The sequence below is a fragment of the Sus scrofa genome, chromosome 4 (assembly GCF_000003025.6).
Source record: "Sus scrofa isolate TJ Tabasco breed Duroc chromosome 4, Sscrofa11.1, whole genome shotgun sequence".
Lineage (NCBI taxonomy): Eukaryota > Metazoa > Chordata > Mammalia > Artiodactyla > Suidae > Sus > Sus scrofa.
The window spans coordinates 55,939,915-55,959,044 of NC_010446.5; the positions used below are offsets into that span (position 1 = coordinate 55,939,915).

The 19,130-nt window shown below is 44.2% G+C and overlaps 1 protein-coding gene across 1 annotated transcript in view; it reads left to right on the top strand.

Moving 5' to 3' along the window:
- ZNF704 (zinc finger protein 704) overlaps positions 1-19,130 on the top strand; it is a 276,462-nt gene that overhangs the window by 200,884 nt on the left and 56,448 nt on the right. Inside the window, exons 3-4 of the mRNA XM_021089176.1 lie at positions 12,309-12,412; positions 18,193-18,425. Of these exons, the coding sequence (XP_020944835.1) occupies positions 12,309-12,412; positions 18,193-18,425 (337 nt within the window). The remainder of the gene's footprint in view (positions 1-12,308; positions 12,413-18,192; positions 18,426-19,130) is intronic.

Here is a 19,130-nt window from a genome sequence, read left to right on the forward strand (position 1 = left end):
ACACTTGAGCTCCTGTTCTCAGAATCCCCTCCACCCCAGTCACCACTGTGCCAGAAACAAGGTTTCCAACTTCAGCAGAGCCTTCGTTGCCACCCATCTTTTGGGGTCCCATTCAGTTTCCTCCACCGTTACCCATAACAGCAATGTCAGAACTTCCGCCCTCCAGAGTCCCCTCCCCCACTCCCCATAGAGAAAGCTATCGGCTTCTGAGGAAGGAATTAAAGCAGAAACCTCCAAAACCAAACATCATCAACTCCCTGAGCCCCACACCGAAGCAGGTGCCAGCATCCAGGCAACCATCTTTCTTCACCGTCCAGTTACAGGGGACAGGGCTTCTCCTTTTGTCTAAAGTGAATTTCCCCTGAGCCTGGGACTCTAGGCTGTACAGCTTCAGTTGAAGACTTTGTCCATTTATTGTCCCTTCTCTCCTGGATGTCCAACTTCTGCATTGCTACTGGCTCTTTCCTGTGAGCATTTAAATATGCTAGGGTCCCATTAATCTGAGGGGAAAAAACTCAGAAACAAAGACCCTCTAATTCCATCCAAGAACTGCACTCTTCTTCACATCATGGCCAAGCTTCTTGAAAGAGTTGATTACTGTCCCTGCCTCCAATTTCTCACCTCCTCATTCCCATTCACTCCTTACCCCTCAGCAATCCTGATTCCACTCCAGGCAAAGTTGCTGCTACTTCCTCAGCAATCCTGATTCCACTCCGGGCAAAGTTGCTGCTACTTCCGTGCTGTTAGTTCCAGGGAGGTGGGGGTGGGGGGGAACTGTGGCTTGGTCCTAATGGGCTCAGTCTCTACCATGTGTGGTGCTATGAACCTGCCCCTTCCTGAGTCTCCATCTCTTGTGTTCTCCCCCCCACTGTCCTCATTTCTATTCTACTCCCTCCACTCCTACTGAGTGTCCCTGAGCACAGGTGAGAAGAAAGCCATCAGCACACAGGTGGGATGAGAAAAAGCAAGCGGGCACAGGAGGAAGGAACAAGGTCTTGGAGGAGGATGAAGATGGCACAGGTGGAGGGATGGCTTCGAGTAGGAAAAGCAACACTGGAACCCACCCGGGAGGCTGAAGAAAGGGGGCAAAAAGGCAAAGCGTGAGAGAGATCAGTGCCTATGGGCTTCAATTTTCTCTAAAATGTAAGCAGTAAGGGTATCTACTGTTTAGCAAAAGCACTAATTTGAGAAGATACATGCACCCCAATGTTCATAGCAGCATTAATTATAATAGCCAAGACATGGAAGCAAACTAAGTGTCCATCAGCAGGTGACTGGATAAAGAAGGTGTGGTAAATATATACATGCGCAATGGAATATTACTCAGCCATAAAAAAGAACAAAATCTTGCCATTTGCAGCAACTTGGATGGATTTGGGGGGGGGGTGTTATGCTAAGTGAAATAAGTCAGAGAAAGACAAATACTGTATGATCTCACTTATATGTGGAATCTAAAAAACGCAACAGGAGTTCCCGCTGTGGTGCAGTGGGTTAAGAATCTGACTGCAGAGCCCAGACCACTGCAAAGGCAAGGATTCTATCCCCAGCCCAGCAAAGTAGGTTAAAGGATCCAGCATTGCCTCAGCTGTGGCATAGGTTTGCAACTGCCTCTCAGATTCAGTCCCTGTCCTGGGAACTTCCATATGCCACAAGCATGGCCATAAAATTTTAAAAAGTAAAAACAGGAGTTCCTGTTGTGACTCAGCAGGTTAAGAACCGAACTAGAATCCACGAGGATGCAGGTTTGATCCCTGGTGTTGCTCAGTGAGTTAAGGATCTGGTGTTGCCGAAAGCTGCGGTGTAGGTCACAGTTGCAACTCAGATCCAGCATTGCTGTGGCTGTGGCATAGGCCTGCAGCCACAGCTCAGATTTGACCCCTACCTAGCCTGGGAACTTCCATATGCCACAGGTGCAGCCTTAAAAAGACAAACTAAAAAAAAAAAACGTAAGAATAAAAAATACGACGAACTAGTGAATGTAACAACAAAAAAGAAGCAGCCTCACAGATAATAGAGAAAAACTAGTGGTTACCAGTGGGGAGAGGGGCAACATAAGGTGGGGGAGTGGAAACTACAAATTATTGGGTATGAGATAGGCCCAAGGATATATAGACAATATTTTGCAATAACCGTAAATGGAGTGTAACCTTTAAAAAGTGTATTTATGGAGTTCCCGTCATGGCTCAGTGGTTATCAAACCCGACTACCATCCATGAGGACATGGGTTCGATCTCTGGCCTCACTCAGTGGGTTAAGGATCTGGCGTTGTCCTGAGCTGTGGTGTAGGTCGAAGACGAGGCTCAGATCCCAAGTTGCTGTGGCTCTGGCGAAGGCCAGCATCTGGGGCTCTAATTGGACCCCTAGCCTGGGAACTTCCATATGCCATGGGTGCAGCCCTAAAAGACAAAAATAAATAAATAAATAAAAAGCATATTTAAGTTTTTTAATTTTACAAAAACAAGGTGTCATTGGCAGAAAAAATAAATAAATAAATAAAATGAAACCAAGAGTGTGTATCTTTGTTTGGGTTTTTCCAGGAGCTGAAATTTGAAGAGAGAGGTAGAGATAGAGGATAATTCTGGGTGCAGATGGAGCGTGTGGGGACCAATGACAGGTGAGGGGCCTGCAGAGGAGAAGCACAGGTGGGATCTCTCCTGAGGCTGGACCCACTCTGCAGAATATCTGGTTCTAGGGAGGAGCCCACAGGGTTTGCTTCCTCTGGGCCTGGGAAGCAAAAGTTTAGAAAGCCCAGGGATTCAAGGATGCTGATAAAAAACACGCCCAGGCAATCAGTGGGTGAACCCACACTGTAAGGAAGAAGTAGGTAGGAGCAAGCCGGTAACCTGGGAGAAATTGGGAGAATTGAGAGGCCGGCTGCCTTTGGGGGTGGAGGAGCAGGTGCGGTGGCAGTGAAGGAGAGCAGGAGAGTGTGAGGTTGGGGAGAGCAATGACAGATTAGGGCCGGTTGGTGTTCTTTTTTGGTGGGGGGCAGGGCTCACACGTGGCATGTGGAGGTTCCCCGCCTAGGGGTCAAATCGGAGCTGTAGCTGCTGGTCTACGCCACAGCCATATCGAAGCTAGATCCAAGTTGCCTCTGCAACGTACCTGCACCACAACTCACAGCAGCGCCGAATACCCAACTCACTGGGCAAGGTCAGGGATTGAACCCACATCCTCATGTGGATACTAGTCAGATTCATTTCCAGTGTGCCACAATTGGAACTCCCAGGTTGGTGTTCTTGTTCCTAATCTGTATAGCAGAATTTTCAAATATACGTAAAAGCAGAGAGAATGGTCTAATGAATCCCTCAGGACCCATCACATAGCTTTATTAAGTACTATCATTTTGCCCATTTTATAGCCCCAGCTCACACTTGTGGAGCTGGCAGAGTGGGAGCCTGTAGTATATTATTATTATTATTATTATTATTATTATTATTATTATTATTATTAATGGCGAAATCCATGGTGTGTGGAAGTTCCCAGGCCAAGGACTGAATCCAAAACGCTGCTGCAAGCTACGCCACAGCTGCAGCAACACTGGATCCTTTAACCAACTGCCTCAGGCCAGGGATGGAACCGAGCCTCCGCAATGACCAGAATCACTGCAGTCGGATTCTTAAATCACTGAGCCACAGCAGGAACTCCAGAGGCTGTAGTGTATTAAAGCAAATCCTAGTTTTTGTGTTCTTTTGCCTATCAATACTTCAGAAGATATAATTCAGGTTTTTAACATAGGAAGAGCTCACTGAAATGAGTTTGGATAAAGGATAATAATAATTACCATTTATTGAGTGTTTAGTATATGTCAGGTATTTTTTCATAAATTATTAATTCTTCCAAAACCCTATAAGGTCAGTATATCATTATCATTATTATTATTGTCTTTTTGCCTTTTTGGGGCCGCTCCTGCAGCATATGGAGGTTCCCAGGCTAGGGGTCTAATCGGAGCTGTAGCTGCCAGCCTACACCAGAGCCACAGCAATGTGAGATCCGAGACATGTCTGCAAACTACACCACAGCTCAGGGCAATGCCAGACCCTTAACCCACTGAGTGAGGCCAGTGATCGAACCCACAACCTCATGGTTCCTAGTCGGATTTGTTAACTACTGAGCCACAACGGGAACTCCGAGGCCAGTATTATTATCATTCCCATTTTATAAATGAGGAATAAAGTTGCACAAAGCTACAAGCTTTGCCTAAAATCACTCAGCTAGTAAAGGGAGTTGTTGGGAATTCAATCTCAGTCTGACTGCAGTGCCTTTCCTCAAGTTCATCACTCTGTTGAATGTTTGAGGGGGCTAAGGGGGACGGAAGTGAGGCTATTGATGCTTTCAGTAGGTCTCCTAGGCTCATAATTCCAGGTAAGGCAAAAATAATGGCTATAGTTTATGTGCCAAAGTATTTGATGCCTATTAGGGGAGAAAGGCTGGTGATAGCTGAACTAGGAAGAGAGAGAGAGAGCAAGATAACTGCTCAGCTGAGCCTCAGGAGCCCCAGAGTTTCCACATGAGTGTGAAGAAGGATGGTCTCCTGGGCAGAGATAGGTCAAAGGGTAGCACTTCCACCTGACCTCAGTGTAGGTGACAGGAAAAGTAACTCCAATGGGAAAGCGGTGTGACCTCAGAAGGGTGTGCAGGTACAATACAGGAGAGAGGGTGAGGGATCATTAATGATGGAACCTGGGGGCCAGGTGCAGAGTGACAGTGCCTGAGAGAGAAATTGGTGGTGGGGGGGACTGAGAGGAGCAGAGCAGCAAGTGGGGGAAAGGAGGACAGGACCTGATGTTTTTACTTTTTTTCTTTTTTCTTTTTTTTTTTTTTCCTCTTCTTAGGGCTAAACCCTCGGCATATGGAGGGTTCCAGGCTAGGAGTCCAATCTGAGCCATATCTGCGACCTACACCACAGCTTACAGCAATGCTGGATCCTTAACCCACTGAACGAGGCCAAGGATCAAACCCACATCCTCATGGATGCTAGTCAGGTTCTTTAACCACTGAGACACTACGGAAACTCCTGGATATTGTCTTTTCAGGCAAAGTGAAATGGATATCAAAGCAGTTGCCTACTTCCAGATATTCATCATGTGGTCTGTGAGGCAACACCAGTCTGCATTCTGCTACCTGTGATGAGCTGGGTACAGAATTCAGAGGAAGCAGTGCCTTAGAAATCTGCATGGCAAGGTGACATGGCCACAACTCCACAGGCCATTTTCCCCTAGTATTTTACAAAAGTATCGATCCACAACAGATTAGAAATTTCTTTAAAAAATAATCCTTGGAGTTCCCATTGTGGCGCAGCAGAAACGAATCCAACTAGGAACCATAAGGTTGTAGGTTCTATTCCTGGCCTCACTCAGTGGGTTAAGGATCCGGTGTTGCTGTGATGTAAGTCGCAGATGTGGCTGGGACCCTGCATTGCTATGGCTCTGGCACAGGCCATCAGCTGTAGCTCCAATTGGCCCCCTAGCCTGGGAACCTCCTAAAAAGCAAAAACAAACAAACAAACAAACAAACAAACAAACAAAAAAAAAAACCCAACCAACCAACCGAACGAAAAATGAAAGAAACAAGAACTAAAATGAAATTGGAGGAATTAACACCACCCTCTCTTTTGCTGTAAGATCTTCTTAGAAATAAAATGAAGTTTTAGTACTTAGTCACATTTAATGATAGTAACTGGATTCAATCTCTCAGAGCTCCAGAATTCCAAGATCGGAGATGTCACTGTGGCCTTTCTAGTGGAAGAGACTTTATTTTCAGATTTGATCCCTTGTTTGAAGATTACCACAAGTTTTAAAAGTAATTGAACTTGGTCTAGACAGCAGATTTCAGTAGTTGCTAAGGAACTGGATTAGTGCTAATCTAAGGACTGTATTATTCATTTTTATTTCCATTTGTTACTACAGCACTTTAATTGCAGATCAATGTCTTTTATGGCTCTCTGGGGGTGTAAAACACTTCTCTCCTAGCTGGTGGATTAGCCAGGGGAGATCGCATTTGTCTGCATCTTCCAAGCAGATGGCATCCAGGCATGAAGTGTTTCAAAAGAAGCAAAATGCTTCTTGCTGTGTGAACAATAGCTGGGCTTGTCAGTGCAGGCCACGGCCGAGTGCCCGGGGCCAGCCCGGCAGCGCCCACCCATGCGTGAGACCCCGGGGCCTGGAGCCGGGTCTGCTGATGCCACACCCCCTTCTGATGGCCTCTTCCTGTCACAGATGATGTCATTCTGCAACCTGCTGCCAGTCACCAGGCAATCAATTCCTCAGATAGGAGATCAGTTGTCAAACCCTAGAAACTCATTTTCCACATGGCAGCCAGAGAGAGCCTTTTGAAAAGCACATATGATAGCATCACCCCCACCGGACCAGACCACCGCCCCCCCGAACCCCACCCAGCTTGAAACTGCAGTGCTTCCAGCACCTTTAAGATAAGGATTAAGAGCCTTGCAGAACTTTCAAAGGCCTCCCGGAGCTGCTGTCTCCAAGCACGCGGCACACAGAGCTCGACCCCCCCCCATCATGCCTTTGAAGGCAGCCTGGCCTGTGCTCCTGCACTGCCCGGCCCAGGGCTCATCCACGCCCTCAGCGAGGCAATGCTGATGACGGCTTATGGTCCCCTTAGCCCCACCTTCTCCCCTTAGCCAAGAGCATTGAATCCAACTATTCCTTCCTGGCATTGGCCATGTCTGTAAGTTTATGTTGTATGTATTTGATGAAGGTCTGGTTCTCCAGAAGACTAAAGCTCAAGAGAGCAGACACTGCTGAATTTCCCTTTTTTTTTTTTTTTTTTTTTTTTTGCCACTCTGCAGTATATGGAGTTCCTAGGCTAGGGATCAGATCTGAGCCACAGTTGAGACCTCTGTTGGACCCTTTAACCCACAGTGCCCGGGCGGGGAAATTGAAACTGCATCATGGAGCTGCAGAGATGCTGCTGATGCCATTGCACCAGAGCAGGAACTCCTTTTTTTCATTTTTTAAAGTTCTATTGAAGCATTGTTGATTGACAAGTTTGTGATAATTTCTGCTATACAACAAAGTGACTCAGTTATACATATACACACATCCATTTTTTCTCAGGTTCTTTTCCCACAGAGATTATCACAGAATATTGGGTAGAGTTCCCTGTGCTCTTCAGCAGGGCCCTGTTGTCTGCTGAATTTTCTTGAGACTGTATTTCCAGTAGCTAAAGGAGCCCCGCACACATAAGCTAGTATGCCAGGAACAAGGAATGAAAGCAGAATATTTTTCAAAATTAATTCGAATGGGCATTTAAGGCTTTGGCTACCTGTGGAGCATCCTAGAGGCATGATGTCATGAGCTGCATCCTTGCCAAGGCATCTTCGTGAAGCTCTAGCAAGGAAACTAGCAGCTGCTCCTCCCTCTGCCAGTTGCCACCTCTTACAGATTACCTATTGCGAAGGCATAACTTCATCTTTATAAAAAAATAACACCACCACACACCCCCACCCCTCAGAAAAAGAAAAGTAACAGCTGCTGGTTCTGGTGCTGAATAATATGTTCCTCGATTGGGGAAGTGGGGGTAGCATTTGCTATGGGTGTGTTCATGAACTTGAAGGCTAGTAATAGCTAATAGCATCCGTGGAACCCTGACTAGTGTGAGGCTGTGTGCTGGTGCTTGCATATGTTTTCTCATTTCATCTTCTCAACGGATTTTTTTTTTTTTTTTTTTTGTGCCTTTTCTTGAGCTGCTCCCTCGGCATGTGGAGGTTCCCAGGCTAGGGGTCTAATCAGAACTGTAGCTGCCGGCCTACACCAGAGCCACAGCAACGCAGGATCCGAGCTGTGTCTTCGACCTACACCACAGCTCACGGCAACGCTGGATCCTTAACCCACTGAACGAGGCCAGGGATCGAACCCACAACCTCATGGTTCCTAATTGGATTCATTTCCGCTGCACCTCTAAGGGAACTCCCAACAACGGATGTATTTTTAATCTTCCTTTTTCTAATGAAGAAACAGAGACTCTGAGATCTTAAGTAATTTATCCATGGTCACACAGCTAGTAATAGCAAAGTGGATTTGAAGCCACATGATCTAACTCATTCATTCCAGATCTTGCACTCGTAACCATTTTACCTCCTCTCCCAGGATAGAGGGCTAGGACATCTCCTTAGCAGATATCTAGGGAGTTCTGGACTTGTAGACTCAATACCATCTGTTCCTAGAGGAACAGTTGTCTCTTGGTCTATTACTTGAGGTTTGAATGAAGGTTTAACCAAAAATAGCTAAATAGTCTACTGTTAGTTTCTTCCTTTCCCAATACATTTTCCATTTTGACTCATTTCTAACATACAGGAGTTCCTGTTGTGGCTATGTGGGTTGAGAACCCGACATAGTGTCCATGAGGATTTGGGTTCGATCCCTGGCCTCACTCAGGGTGTTAAGGATCTGGTATTGCCACTCAGATCTGATGTTGCTGTGGCTGTGGCACAGGCTGGCAGCTGCAGCTGCAATTTGACCCCTGGCCTGGGAACTTCCATATGCCGCAGGTATAGTCAGAAAAAGAAAATATAATTGATGGATTGATCCTCTGTCTCTCCCCCAGGTTCATGAAGTTTCAATGGCTTCTCTCTGCTTACAAGGATACGACAAACCACTTAGCCTGGCACTGAGGCCCCATGAACTGGCCCCGGTGCTGTGTCCTCATCTCCCGATACATCCTTCTCATAGGACTCTGGAGCCAATTATAAACCAAGGACTTGCCTGCTTCCCTGCCTGAAATGTGGTTCTCGTATCCTGAAATCCTTTCATCCATGGAAGCCAGGTCTACCTGAGGGACAAATCAAATGAATGTGACTATTATTTTAAAAAAAAAACTCTAAATACTAAGTCCCATAATATCTAAGTCTGGGAGAACACATGAATTGAAAAAGGTCTCAGCCTTTTGTAAAGATGTGATTAGTAAGGTTTTCAACAGCAGATTCATATTCAATTTCCAATCAGGAGAGAATATTTACTGTCACCTCTAGGGTGTTTGCTTTTTTCCCTCAACAACTCTAAATCTACCAGAAGGCCTTTGCAGCGATTTTCTCAAAGTAACGAATTCTACTTTGTATATCATCTCTTCATGTTTAATTATAAGGATTTGAATTTACAGCACCAATTAATCAGTAATTAGATAGTACTGTACCAAAAGAAATTAAACAAAGATAAAAACAAACACGCAGCTCAGCACAAGGCCATATCATCTGGTAATGTTTCATGTTAGCATGATCAAACTAATTCTTGAGAAATATAGGTTAACCGAATCATTAGCAACATATTCCTTCGGTCCTTTGTTGTTCTTGTTAGTAATCTCAAATGCCAGTGGGAAAGTTAAAAGTAATCCAAATACCAAAACTTTCGGATTCTTCTAACATTTATCCTCTTTTTACTCTCCATCAGAAATCTACTTTATGACACTCAAGACTGATCTTGAAACATCAGCTTTTGGAAAAGCAAAATGAATGCTTGTTTTATAATGATGCATTCTCTATTGATCTTCATATTTAAAGAACACACAAATCAGCTTTTGAGTTAATTATCAATGAGGTCTCTAAAACAAAATATTCACGTTAGGTATGAAAAAATTAAAAAAAATAAAAAAACCAAGCAGATGGAGGAGGGAAAAATGAAGGTCTCTGAAACTAAAATGTGGAAGAGGGTAAGGTCCTGACGGTACAGCAGGTCTCTTTAGGGATCAGGGCAGGTGGCCAGGGGACCTTCTCCCTACAAAATCATGTCATTTCCCTGTACCAGGCCTCTTTTCCTGGTTCGTAAATCTTTCGTTAACAAAAGAGAAAGAGAAGACTGACAGTTGAAGAGAGAAAACCCAACTCCTGTTAATTCAGGCTTAAAAGAGATGGCAGCGCGGCCTGCTCAGGTGCGCCCCCCGCTGGCGTGGAGCGATCCTAACAACTGGGATCCGGGCAGGGCAACCAGTCAGAGGCGCCCCACCATCCACATAGCAAGTCTCTATAGCAAGTCTTTCTCCTTGTGGCCCCCCAAGTAATTCCTTCCCCCTGTAACCATGCCTACATGGGAAGATTGAACCATAAGATGCTCAAATTACCTTAAGTTGCTTTTCCCTGGTGCTGTTTCAGGAGGCCTCATCTCTGAAAAATAAAAACCTAAAAAACTGGCATCACTTTACGCCCAAGTACAAGGATCTTACAAATTGTAGGTATTGTAAAAATCGTTTAATGGTATGCCAAATGAGTGAGCTTTTTTTTTTTTTTTCTCTAAGTGTATGAAATTGTCTTGAAAACTTCTGTGGAGTGAATTTCATTGTGCGCTCTCAAGCATGCTTTCTAGAAGTACTTTTCTCTGAAACAAGTAATTTGTCTTTTGATGGCTCAATTTGCCAAGAGAGAACATAAGGTACTTGAAGAAAAGTTCAAAGATTCCCATCTTTGGGTACCTTGGATTGAAAGAGTAAGCTTTGCTTAGTAATTCAGCACCATGGTGAACACTGGTGAGCCAAATTGTAATAATTTCTGTAACTTTATGATGAAATTAACTGAGCAGCTCCCCCAAACCACCTCACCTGGGAACCATTTGATTTCCTTCCAGTTCAGGAATCTCTTTTCCCATTGTGTTGTGAAGCGATGCCATAAAGTCTCTCTCTCTTTAAGGATTCATTGCTTTTACAAATTATACAGCACACCTGGGAATGAAAGCCACATTTGTCAAAGTGTCAATTCCTTTGTCAATAGGGCTTATTAATCCTCTCCTATCTCCTCCGACTGTTCCCTCATTCGAAAATGTTCATCTCTCAGGAGGTGGCACAATTTATCTGATGTCAAAGTACTCCATACATTTTTGCTTCTTGATGTTAACTTTGTTGAAATAAACAAACTGGCTCTAGTTCATAATGATTGTTATCTTATGAACCTTTATTCCGGGTTAACAGGTCAGAATGAATGAACCAGAGTAACCTCTTCATCTCAGTAGCTCTTCACTTTAAAAAATGGTAACTACCCTCAGACCCATTTTTCCTCTAGTAGAGTGTGGTAAAGCAGAACCCTGGAGTTTAAACCTTTCCCAACTGCATTTTCCTCCGCGCTCTCCATCTCAGTAAATGGCTCTAGTTGATGCTGAAGCCAAACACCTGGGCGCCTCCCTTCTGCTCACTCCCAGTACAAGAGCCCATCATCCTGTCAGACCACCTGCTGAGGCCTCCACCCCCATCCCCGCTACTCTTTCCTCCTGGATTCTCTGCTGTTATTCTGCCTTCCCTAAAATCCATTCTCCATAAAGCAGCTTGGGTAGTGATCTTAAAAATATCAATCATAACTATGCCACTTGGCCTGCTTATAGCCTCCCAGTGACTTTCAGTTCCACTTGGAATAAAGTCGAAATATCTTCCATGGCCATAGACCCCACATTGTCCAGCTCTGCACCACATTCCCCCTTCTCCCACTACTGGGTCATTCTTTCAATGTCTGGTGCTTGTTCCTGCTGCCTCAGTTTCACTGAGCTGCCTCTTCTGCTTGGGGTACATTTGCCCTTCTCCTCCTCCTTCACGCTTCAGCTCGGACACCATCACCATCTCAGAGAAGCCTTTCCTGAAGCCGTTAAGTGCAGCTGTCCATGGTCATTGTCATGTCAAACCATCTGTGCCATATGTAGCACTTGTCACTCTCAGAGATTATTCTCTGTCTTTTTTTTTTTTTTTTTTTTCTTTTTCTTTTACAGCTACACCTGCGGTATATGGAAGTTCCCAGGCTGGGGGTCGAAACAGAGCAGCAGCTGCTGGCCTGCACCACAGCCATAGCAACATGGGGATCTAGTCGCATCTGTGACCTATGTCACAGCTTGTGACAAGACCCAATCCTTAACCCACTGAGTGAGGCCAATGATCAAACCCATGTGCTGATGGATACTATATCAGGTTCTTAACCAATGAGCCACAATGGGAACTCCTTTTCTCTTCCTTTTTGTTTGTTTACTAATAATTGCGTTTCTCCCTACCATCCTGTCTGTTGTTGACCAAGCATCACCTATGCCTAGAAGAGTGTCTAGCCCAGTACAACACACTCAATACACACTTGTTGGGTGAATGACCAGCGAATGACTCCATCTCTCCTAATACTGTATGATTTTGACAGAATCACTTAACCTGTAGATCTCAGCTTCCTAATCTGTACAGTAAAAGTAACAGAGCAATTTGGTTTTCATGGTAAATGTGTATGGTAGCATGTGGTCCATAGCATGGCAGATGCAGAGGGAGCTTGGTAGTATGTGGTCCATAGCACAGCAGATGCAGGGTGAGCACAGTTAACAATGTCCCTCCCTGTTTTCCAGGAAATCTTCAGAGGAACTAGACATGGACAAGGTGACAGCAGCAATGGTACTGACCAGCTTGTCCACCAGCCCTTTGGTTCGGAGCCCTCCTGTGCGACAGAATGGTAAGCCTGGGGTTGAGGGCACAGGGAAGGGTCCCCTGACCAGGAACAGGGCTTCTCTTCGAGGGGTCTCATTCCTGCCACACACAGTGAACTAACCCTCACCCATTAGCAGGAAGCAAGGGGAAATGTGAAAGATGTAGTCCCAGAGCTCTCAGCAACCTCCACGTCATCCCAAAGATCCCACTGCATCTCATTCATACATCCATCCATTCAACCCGCATTGGTTGATCCCCATCGCCTTTCTAGATCGCATCTTTGAGTACCTGTATTCCATTCTTTCCCCATGTAAATGGAGACTGGCCTAATGAGTTATTTCCCCAGCCCTTTTTTTTTTTTTCTGTTTGGTTTAAGAGGTAGTTGAAACATAGACCTCTGATGATTAAATATTTTGAAAAAGCACTAGCCCAAATGCCTTAATCTATTCTTTCATTCAATATGTATTTATTAGGTACCATTATAGATGATTTGAATACATCATTGAAACAATGTCCATACCCCCATGTAGTGTACAATCTCTTTGGGGGGAAAAAAGATGATCACAGGAGTTCCCGTCGTGGCGCAGTGGTTAACGAATCCGACTAGGAACCATGAGGTTTCGGGTTCGGTCCCTGCCCTTGCTCAGTGGGTTAACGATCCGGCGTTGCCGTGAGCTGTGGTGTAGGTTGCAGACGCGGCTCGGATCCCGTGTTGCTGTGGCTCTGGCGTAGGCCGGTGGCTACAGCTCCGATTCAACCCCTAGCCTGGGAACCTCCATATGCCGCGGGAGCGGCCCAAGAAATAGCAACAACAACAACAACAAAAAGACAAAAAGACAAAAAAAAAAAAAAAAAAAAAAAAAAAAAGATGATCACAGCTGTATTAATGGTTAGCATTTATTGAGCACTTACTGTGTGCCAAGTACTAGGCTTGCTTTATCTCATGCAATTCTCACAACAGTTCTATGTGATGTCATCATCATTTTACAGATGAGTAAACTGAGGCACTTGGGGATTAATTAATTTGTAAAGAGCAGAGCTGAAATTCTATTCCATATCTTTCTGATTCAAGATCTGCTATCTTAGTCATAACATAATCTTGACTCAGATGATTCAATATGATAAATCAGGAGGTCGATAGGAAATAAACTTGGCGAGCCTGGCAGGAAATCAGAGGGCCATGTATGCTTGGTTATGACTTTGGACATTAATCTGAGGCCAGGAAAGAGCTATTAAGTGATTTAGGGACTGGAAAGTTATGACTGGGTTTATCGGCAAAAACAAAAATGACAAAAAACAAAACCACATGAGTGTCTGGAACCTTGGTGGTCACCTGTAGATGAATAGGGCGTGACTGAGAAACATGAAGAAGGCAGAATCAACAGGACCTGGTGATGGACAGAGAGGATAAAGGAGAGGGAGGGACAAGGGTGACTTCCGGCCAGTCACTGTGCTTCAGCAAGGAAGCCCATTCCGTGAGACAGGGAACAAAGGCAGAGGAATACATCAATTAGTGAATGTTTGGAGCAAGAGGTGGGGTTGCTGATGAAGACGGTAAATCCAGTTTGAACAGGTTTCGTAGGGAGAGCCTGAGGACCGCTCCAGGGGCAGCATCTGCTAGAGATTGGGGTGCAGCCTGGGAGAGAGATCTGGGCTGATGTGGAAGCAGAAGCTTGAGTCTGGTGCCTTAGACCACTTGGCCATCCTGGCATCTTATTAGATCTGGGCAGGTGTGGGATTTGAAGGCAGCATTTTGAAGCCATGAGTATAGATGAGATCACCCCGAGAGAGTTGTGGAGGAATGGAGGCTGAAGAGAAGGTAGCCAAGGGGGACATGGTGAGGCTTGTCATCCTATAAGGAGAAGAACCCAGGAAGAAGCAGAGGGGTAACTGGAGAAGTGGAGGAATCTAGGAGAGTGTGATTTCATGGAAGCCAAGGGAAGAGCATGTTTTAAGGAGCAACATCTGATACTTCAGAAGGTCAAGTGTGAAAAGAATCTTGATGAATTCTGCATCAAGAGGAATTTGGCAGTTTGGGCAAGAGCGACCATGGTAGACCATGGAGTGGAAGCCACACTGAAGTTCAGTGAAATGTAATGCACTAAGGCGGCTTAATGGAACTTACTAGTCAGGGAACACCTTCTCTCAAAAGTCAGCCTAGGGAGTCCCCTGGGGTCTCAGTGAGTTAAGGATCTGGTGTTGTGACTGCTGTGTGGGTTCAATCCCTGGCGCAGGAACTTCCTTGTTCCTCAGGCATGGACCAAAAAAAAAAAAATACCAAGCTAGTCAAAAAGGAGCTAGAGCCATGGTTCACACATAATCAGGTTGTAAGCATGAGGTGTTAACATAAATTTGTTGATCATCCACTGAGTGAGTCCTCGGCAAAACTTACTCCAGTCCATTCGTAAGTGGGAAGCACAATCAAGATGCTGGGAATCCTGGAGTTCTGGTTGTGGCTCTGCAGGTTAAGGACCTGACATTGTCTTTGTGAGGATTTGGGTTAGATCCCTAGCCTTGTTCAGTCAGTTAAGGATCTGGTGTTGCTGCAAGGTGTGGTGTGGGGTTGCAGATGCTGCTTAGATCTGGCATCATTGTGGCTGTGGTGTAGGCTGGCAGTTGTATCTCTGATTTGACCCTTAGCCCGAGAACTTGCATATGCTCGGGTATGGCTCTAAAAAGGAAAAAAAAAAAAAAAAAAAGATGCTGGGAATTCAAATCAGTACCAGAAATCAGAAGTGCCACTGTCATGATTCACCACACTGGGGTGACGTTACCTCTTCACACAGAGTGGTTGTGGTGCTCTTGAGATGAGCCCAGTGTTTCCTGATATCTTTCTTAGTTTGGCAAAGCATCTAGAGAAAGATTATAGTAAAAACAAAACTGAAGTCATTCCCCCAAACCTATTCTAGGAATAAAGAATTACAGAATTTCATGAAATCTTCAGGAGAAAACAGTAATTTTGATATAATCATTATTTTTAACCACTGGATTTTTAAAATTAAGAGCATTTTAAATATTCCTTTGGGAGTTCCCATGGTGGCTCTGTGGTTAACGAACCCAACTAGGATCCATGAGGATGTAGGTTCGATCCCTAATCTTCATCAGTGGGTTAAGGATGGCATCACCATGAGCTGTGGTGTAGGTCGCAGACAAGGCTTGGATCTGGCATTGCTGTGGCTGTGGTGTAGGCTGGCAACTCCAGCTCTGATTTGACTCCTAGCCTGGGAACTTCCATATGCCACAGGTGCAGCCCTAAAAAGGAAAATAAATAAATAAATAAACACACACATATATATATATTCCTTTGTCTTGAAATGTTAGAATCAAAATAAAGCTTTTGCTTCTTCAGTACAAAGTTTTCTTAGCATAGTTATAAAGAAAACAGTGATTTTGACTTTAAAAATAACTACCCAAATAGTAACTCCAAATTTCTGATATCTCTCAATTTATTGTGCAATAGGATGCAAATTCTTAAAAAGGAGAGCAATTTATGATAGTGAAGGCTTTTGTTTTAGAAATAAAGATGATCTCCAGAATTATTACATATCAGTGAATTTTTGGAAATTGTTTTGATCCTTTATATGCTGGAAAAGGATCATTTTGTTAGGATGTGGGTCTGCAAAGAGGGCAAGATTCCAGCAAAATGTCTATCAGCATTCTTGGCAAATACATAAGATAAGGCACCACTGCTTTCTAAAAAATGTTATGAATTGGTTTTGACCTTCTTCTGAAAAATTTATTTCTGCATTCCATAGTTCTTTTGATTAAATAGTGTTTCTAAAGGAAATGTTATTCACAAGTAAACACAAATTAACTTTTGGCATTGGCATGAGGCAGTGTAACCACACGGTAACAACAGTTGGCTCTCAAAATAATTGCAGTTTCTTTACTTAAGATGATTACACATCTCTGCACCATGAACTTATTTTATTTTACAAGTCATGCTGCAGTATATTTATAAGCTTCCTGGGCCTGCCAAGTGACTTTGTCACACCAGGTAATATGACCTAAATCATTACATGAGGCTTCTCTTAAAGTCATGTTGTCTTGAATGGAGCTTTCTTATTTATTGCAGGCAATTTGGGTCCAGAGAGCATAACAGTCTCTGGGGAGACCGCAGGGAACGAGATGCTAATTTAGTTTTGTTGATGCTGTCAAGGTGTGAGCCTGCATAAGTGACCATTTGATTCTGAAAGAGCCTTGCTGTAATGAGATGGTTAACTTCCTCCTGCTATTCAGCTTGACTGAACTCCACTCATCTCACTGAACTTTTTGCTCCACATAGTGGAGGAATGCGCTGGAAATCTATAATTAGGCAAAAGTAGTGGAGACATTTTTCCATGAATGCTAGTCTGCCGTTTGTCTTCACTTCATTTCTGATTACCCAGATGTTAAGAGCATTTTTTTTTAATGAGGCATTTTGGGATTTTTTTTTTCCTCCTTGTAGTTAGAATATAGTTTTAATATATTCAAGAGGCACATTAATATGGAGGAGAAATTATCCTAAAAGCAAGCTGAATTTATACAAATGCTAATTAAGATTGGGCATTTTATAAAGTAAAGCAAATCTTCAGTGATTAAAGGAGCCTCCTGAAGGTATTCCAACTGGGCAAAGATCTATCTACATTAGCAAGCATTTCATCATGTTTTTCCCCACAAGTGGAAAGGTGAAATTCAATACCAGTCTTGTCAGTAATTATTGCCAATAAATCCTCATCCGATCTCAGCTTTGCCAGGGAGAAAGGAGGATACTAACAGCACAAGTGCCTGCACTGGAGGAGAAAAAGTTCAACTGGTAGACCAGGGTTTGGGGCTCTGGCCCATGTGGGTTATGTACTAGTCATAGTCAAGTGGCAAGTCCCAACTTCTTGGTACCTCAGGGTCCTCATCTGTGAAATGGGCATGATAATCCTTACTCCGAAAGATAGATATTGTGAGAATGCATGAGATTGTGTGAATAAACTTTTTAAGACATAAAACCCCCACCAAATGTAAGGCAGTGTTATTTCAGGAGAGTAAATGGCTTTTGGTGACTAATCAGAAAGGATTTCTCTTAGGTTCTTAAATCTTAGACTAGTTTTTTCTATAAGCATAGTCTAAGGGTCATGGTCCTATAAGAGATAACTTTTAAAAAGTTAAAATGCTGAGTTGGAGGGGGTGAGTAGGAGGATCCACAAATAGGACACATAATTTCTCCCTTAGAAATGCAGTATAGGGAGTTCCCATTGTGACCAGAGGTTAACCATCCCGGCTAGTATCCATGAGGATGCGGGTTCGATCCCTGGCCTCTTTCAGTGGTTAAGGATACAGCATTGCTGTGGCTGTGGCATAGGCCAGGCAGCTACAGCTCCGATTCCACCCCTAGCCTGGGAGCCTCCATATGCTGCTGGAGCGTCCCTAAAAGAAACAAACAAACAAAAACAAAAACAATATATAAACGCTGATCTTCCCAAACCTAGTGAATCTACACATCTTTCTTTTCCTTGTTTTCATGTAATCTCCACTATCATCCTAAAGAACAAGCGTGGCACAAGGCCCATCAGAAAACTCTTGGAAAAAACCTGTTATGTGATTAAAATAAATGTTTATAAATTATAATGTGACCTCTTTTTTGGAGGTATAGAGTATAACATACATACTCAGCTGGTGCAAATTACTCAGAGGGCTGTAGGCGCTATCATCAGCGTCTAGAATCCAGGACCCCGTCTCCCACCCTGAAATCCCACCACCCCTGCCCCGCCCCCGCCCCCTGGGCTCCGGGTGTCCCTAACTGAGTACTGACGCGGAGCTTGTGTGCGCGGACAGAGGGCCTGAGTGGATCCTGGAAGGAGGGGAGCGGCGTGCCTTCCAGCACCAGCAGCAGCGGCTACTGGAGCTGGAGCGCCCCCAGCGACCAGTCCAACCCGTCCACGCCGTCGCCGCCCCTGTCCGCCGACAGCTTCAAGCCCTTCCGCAGCCCCGCGCCCACGGACGACGGCATCGACGAGGCGGAGGCCAGCAACCTTCTCTTTGACGAGCCCATTCCCAGGAAACGAAAGGTGGGTTTGGGGTTTTCACTGCAGAAATGTGCTTTCCATCTGCCTTCCAAAGGCGGCTCCGAGCCTGGGTGGTGATTCTGGCCCTTCTCCCCACGCCCCTTTTGATCAACAGAAGCAGCCTCTGTTCCCCTCTTAAGATTCTTTGACGTTTCAAAATAAATTAAGGGTCATGACTAAAGACAGATATAAAAGACTAAAACACCGATATGTTTCTGCCGCTGTCTTCCAGATACACCTTCCACCACCCCAGTCCCATCCCTTTCCCTGGTTCTAAGTTGCTGCTCTGGTGTAAGAGTTAACATCAGGAAACCTGGCACTTACCAGTATTTGGAAGTTAAAAAAAAATTGGACTTCAGGCTTGGTTTGGTAATTAACTCATTCTCTTGGTGGGGACTTAACTTTTTCATCTGTAAAATAAAATTAATGTTTTTCTCTTTTCTGCTTCACTGAGCCCTGAAAGGTTGTTGGAAAGAATATTTTGCATCTTTATAAAACCAGATTGAAATACACATGAAAGCTAACATATAAACATATGTAGTACCTACATACCCCAAATTATGTATTCATTACATTAGGTGTGAAATAAGGAGATCTAATGAATTGACTTAATCAATTAAGCGGTTACATTTTAATATTTTATTATTTTTAATGATTTTTATTTTTTCCATTATAGTTGTTTTACAGTGTTCTGTCAGTTTTCCACTG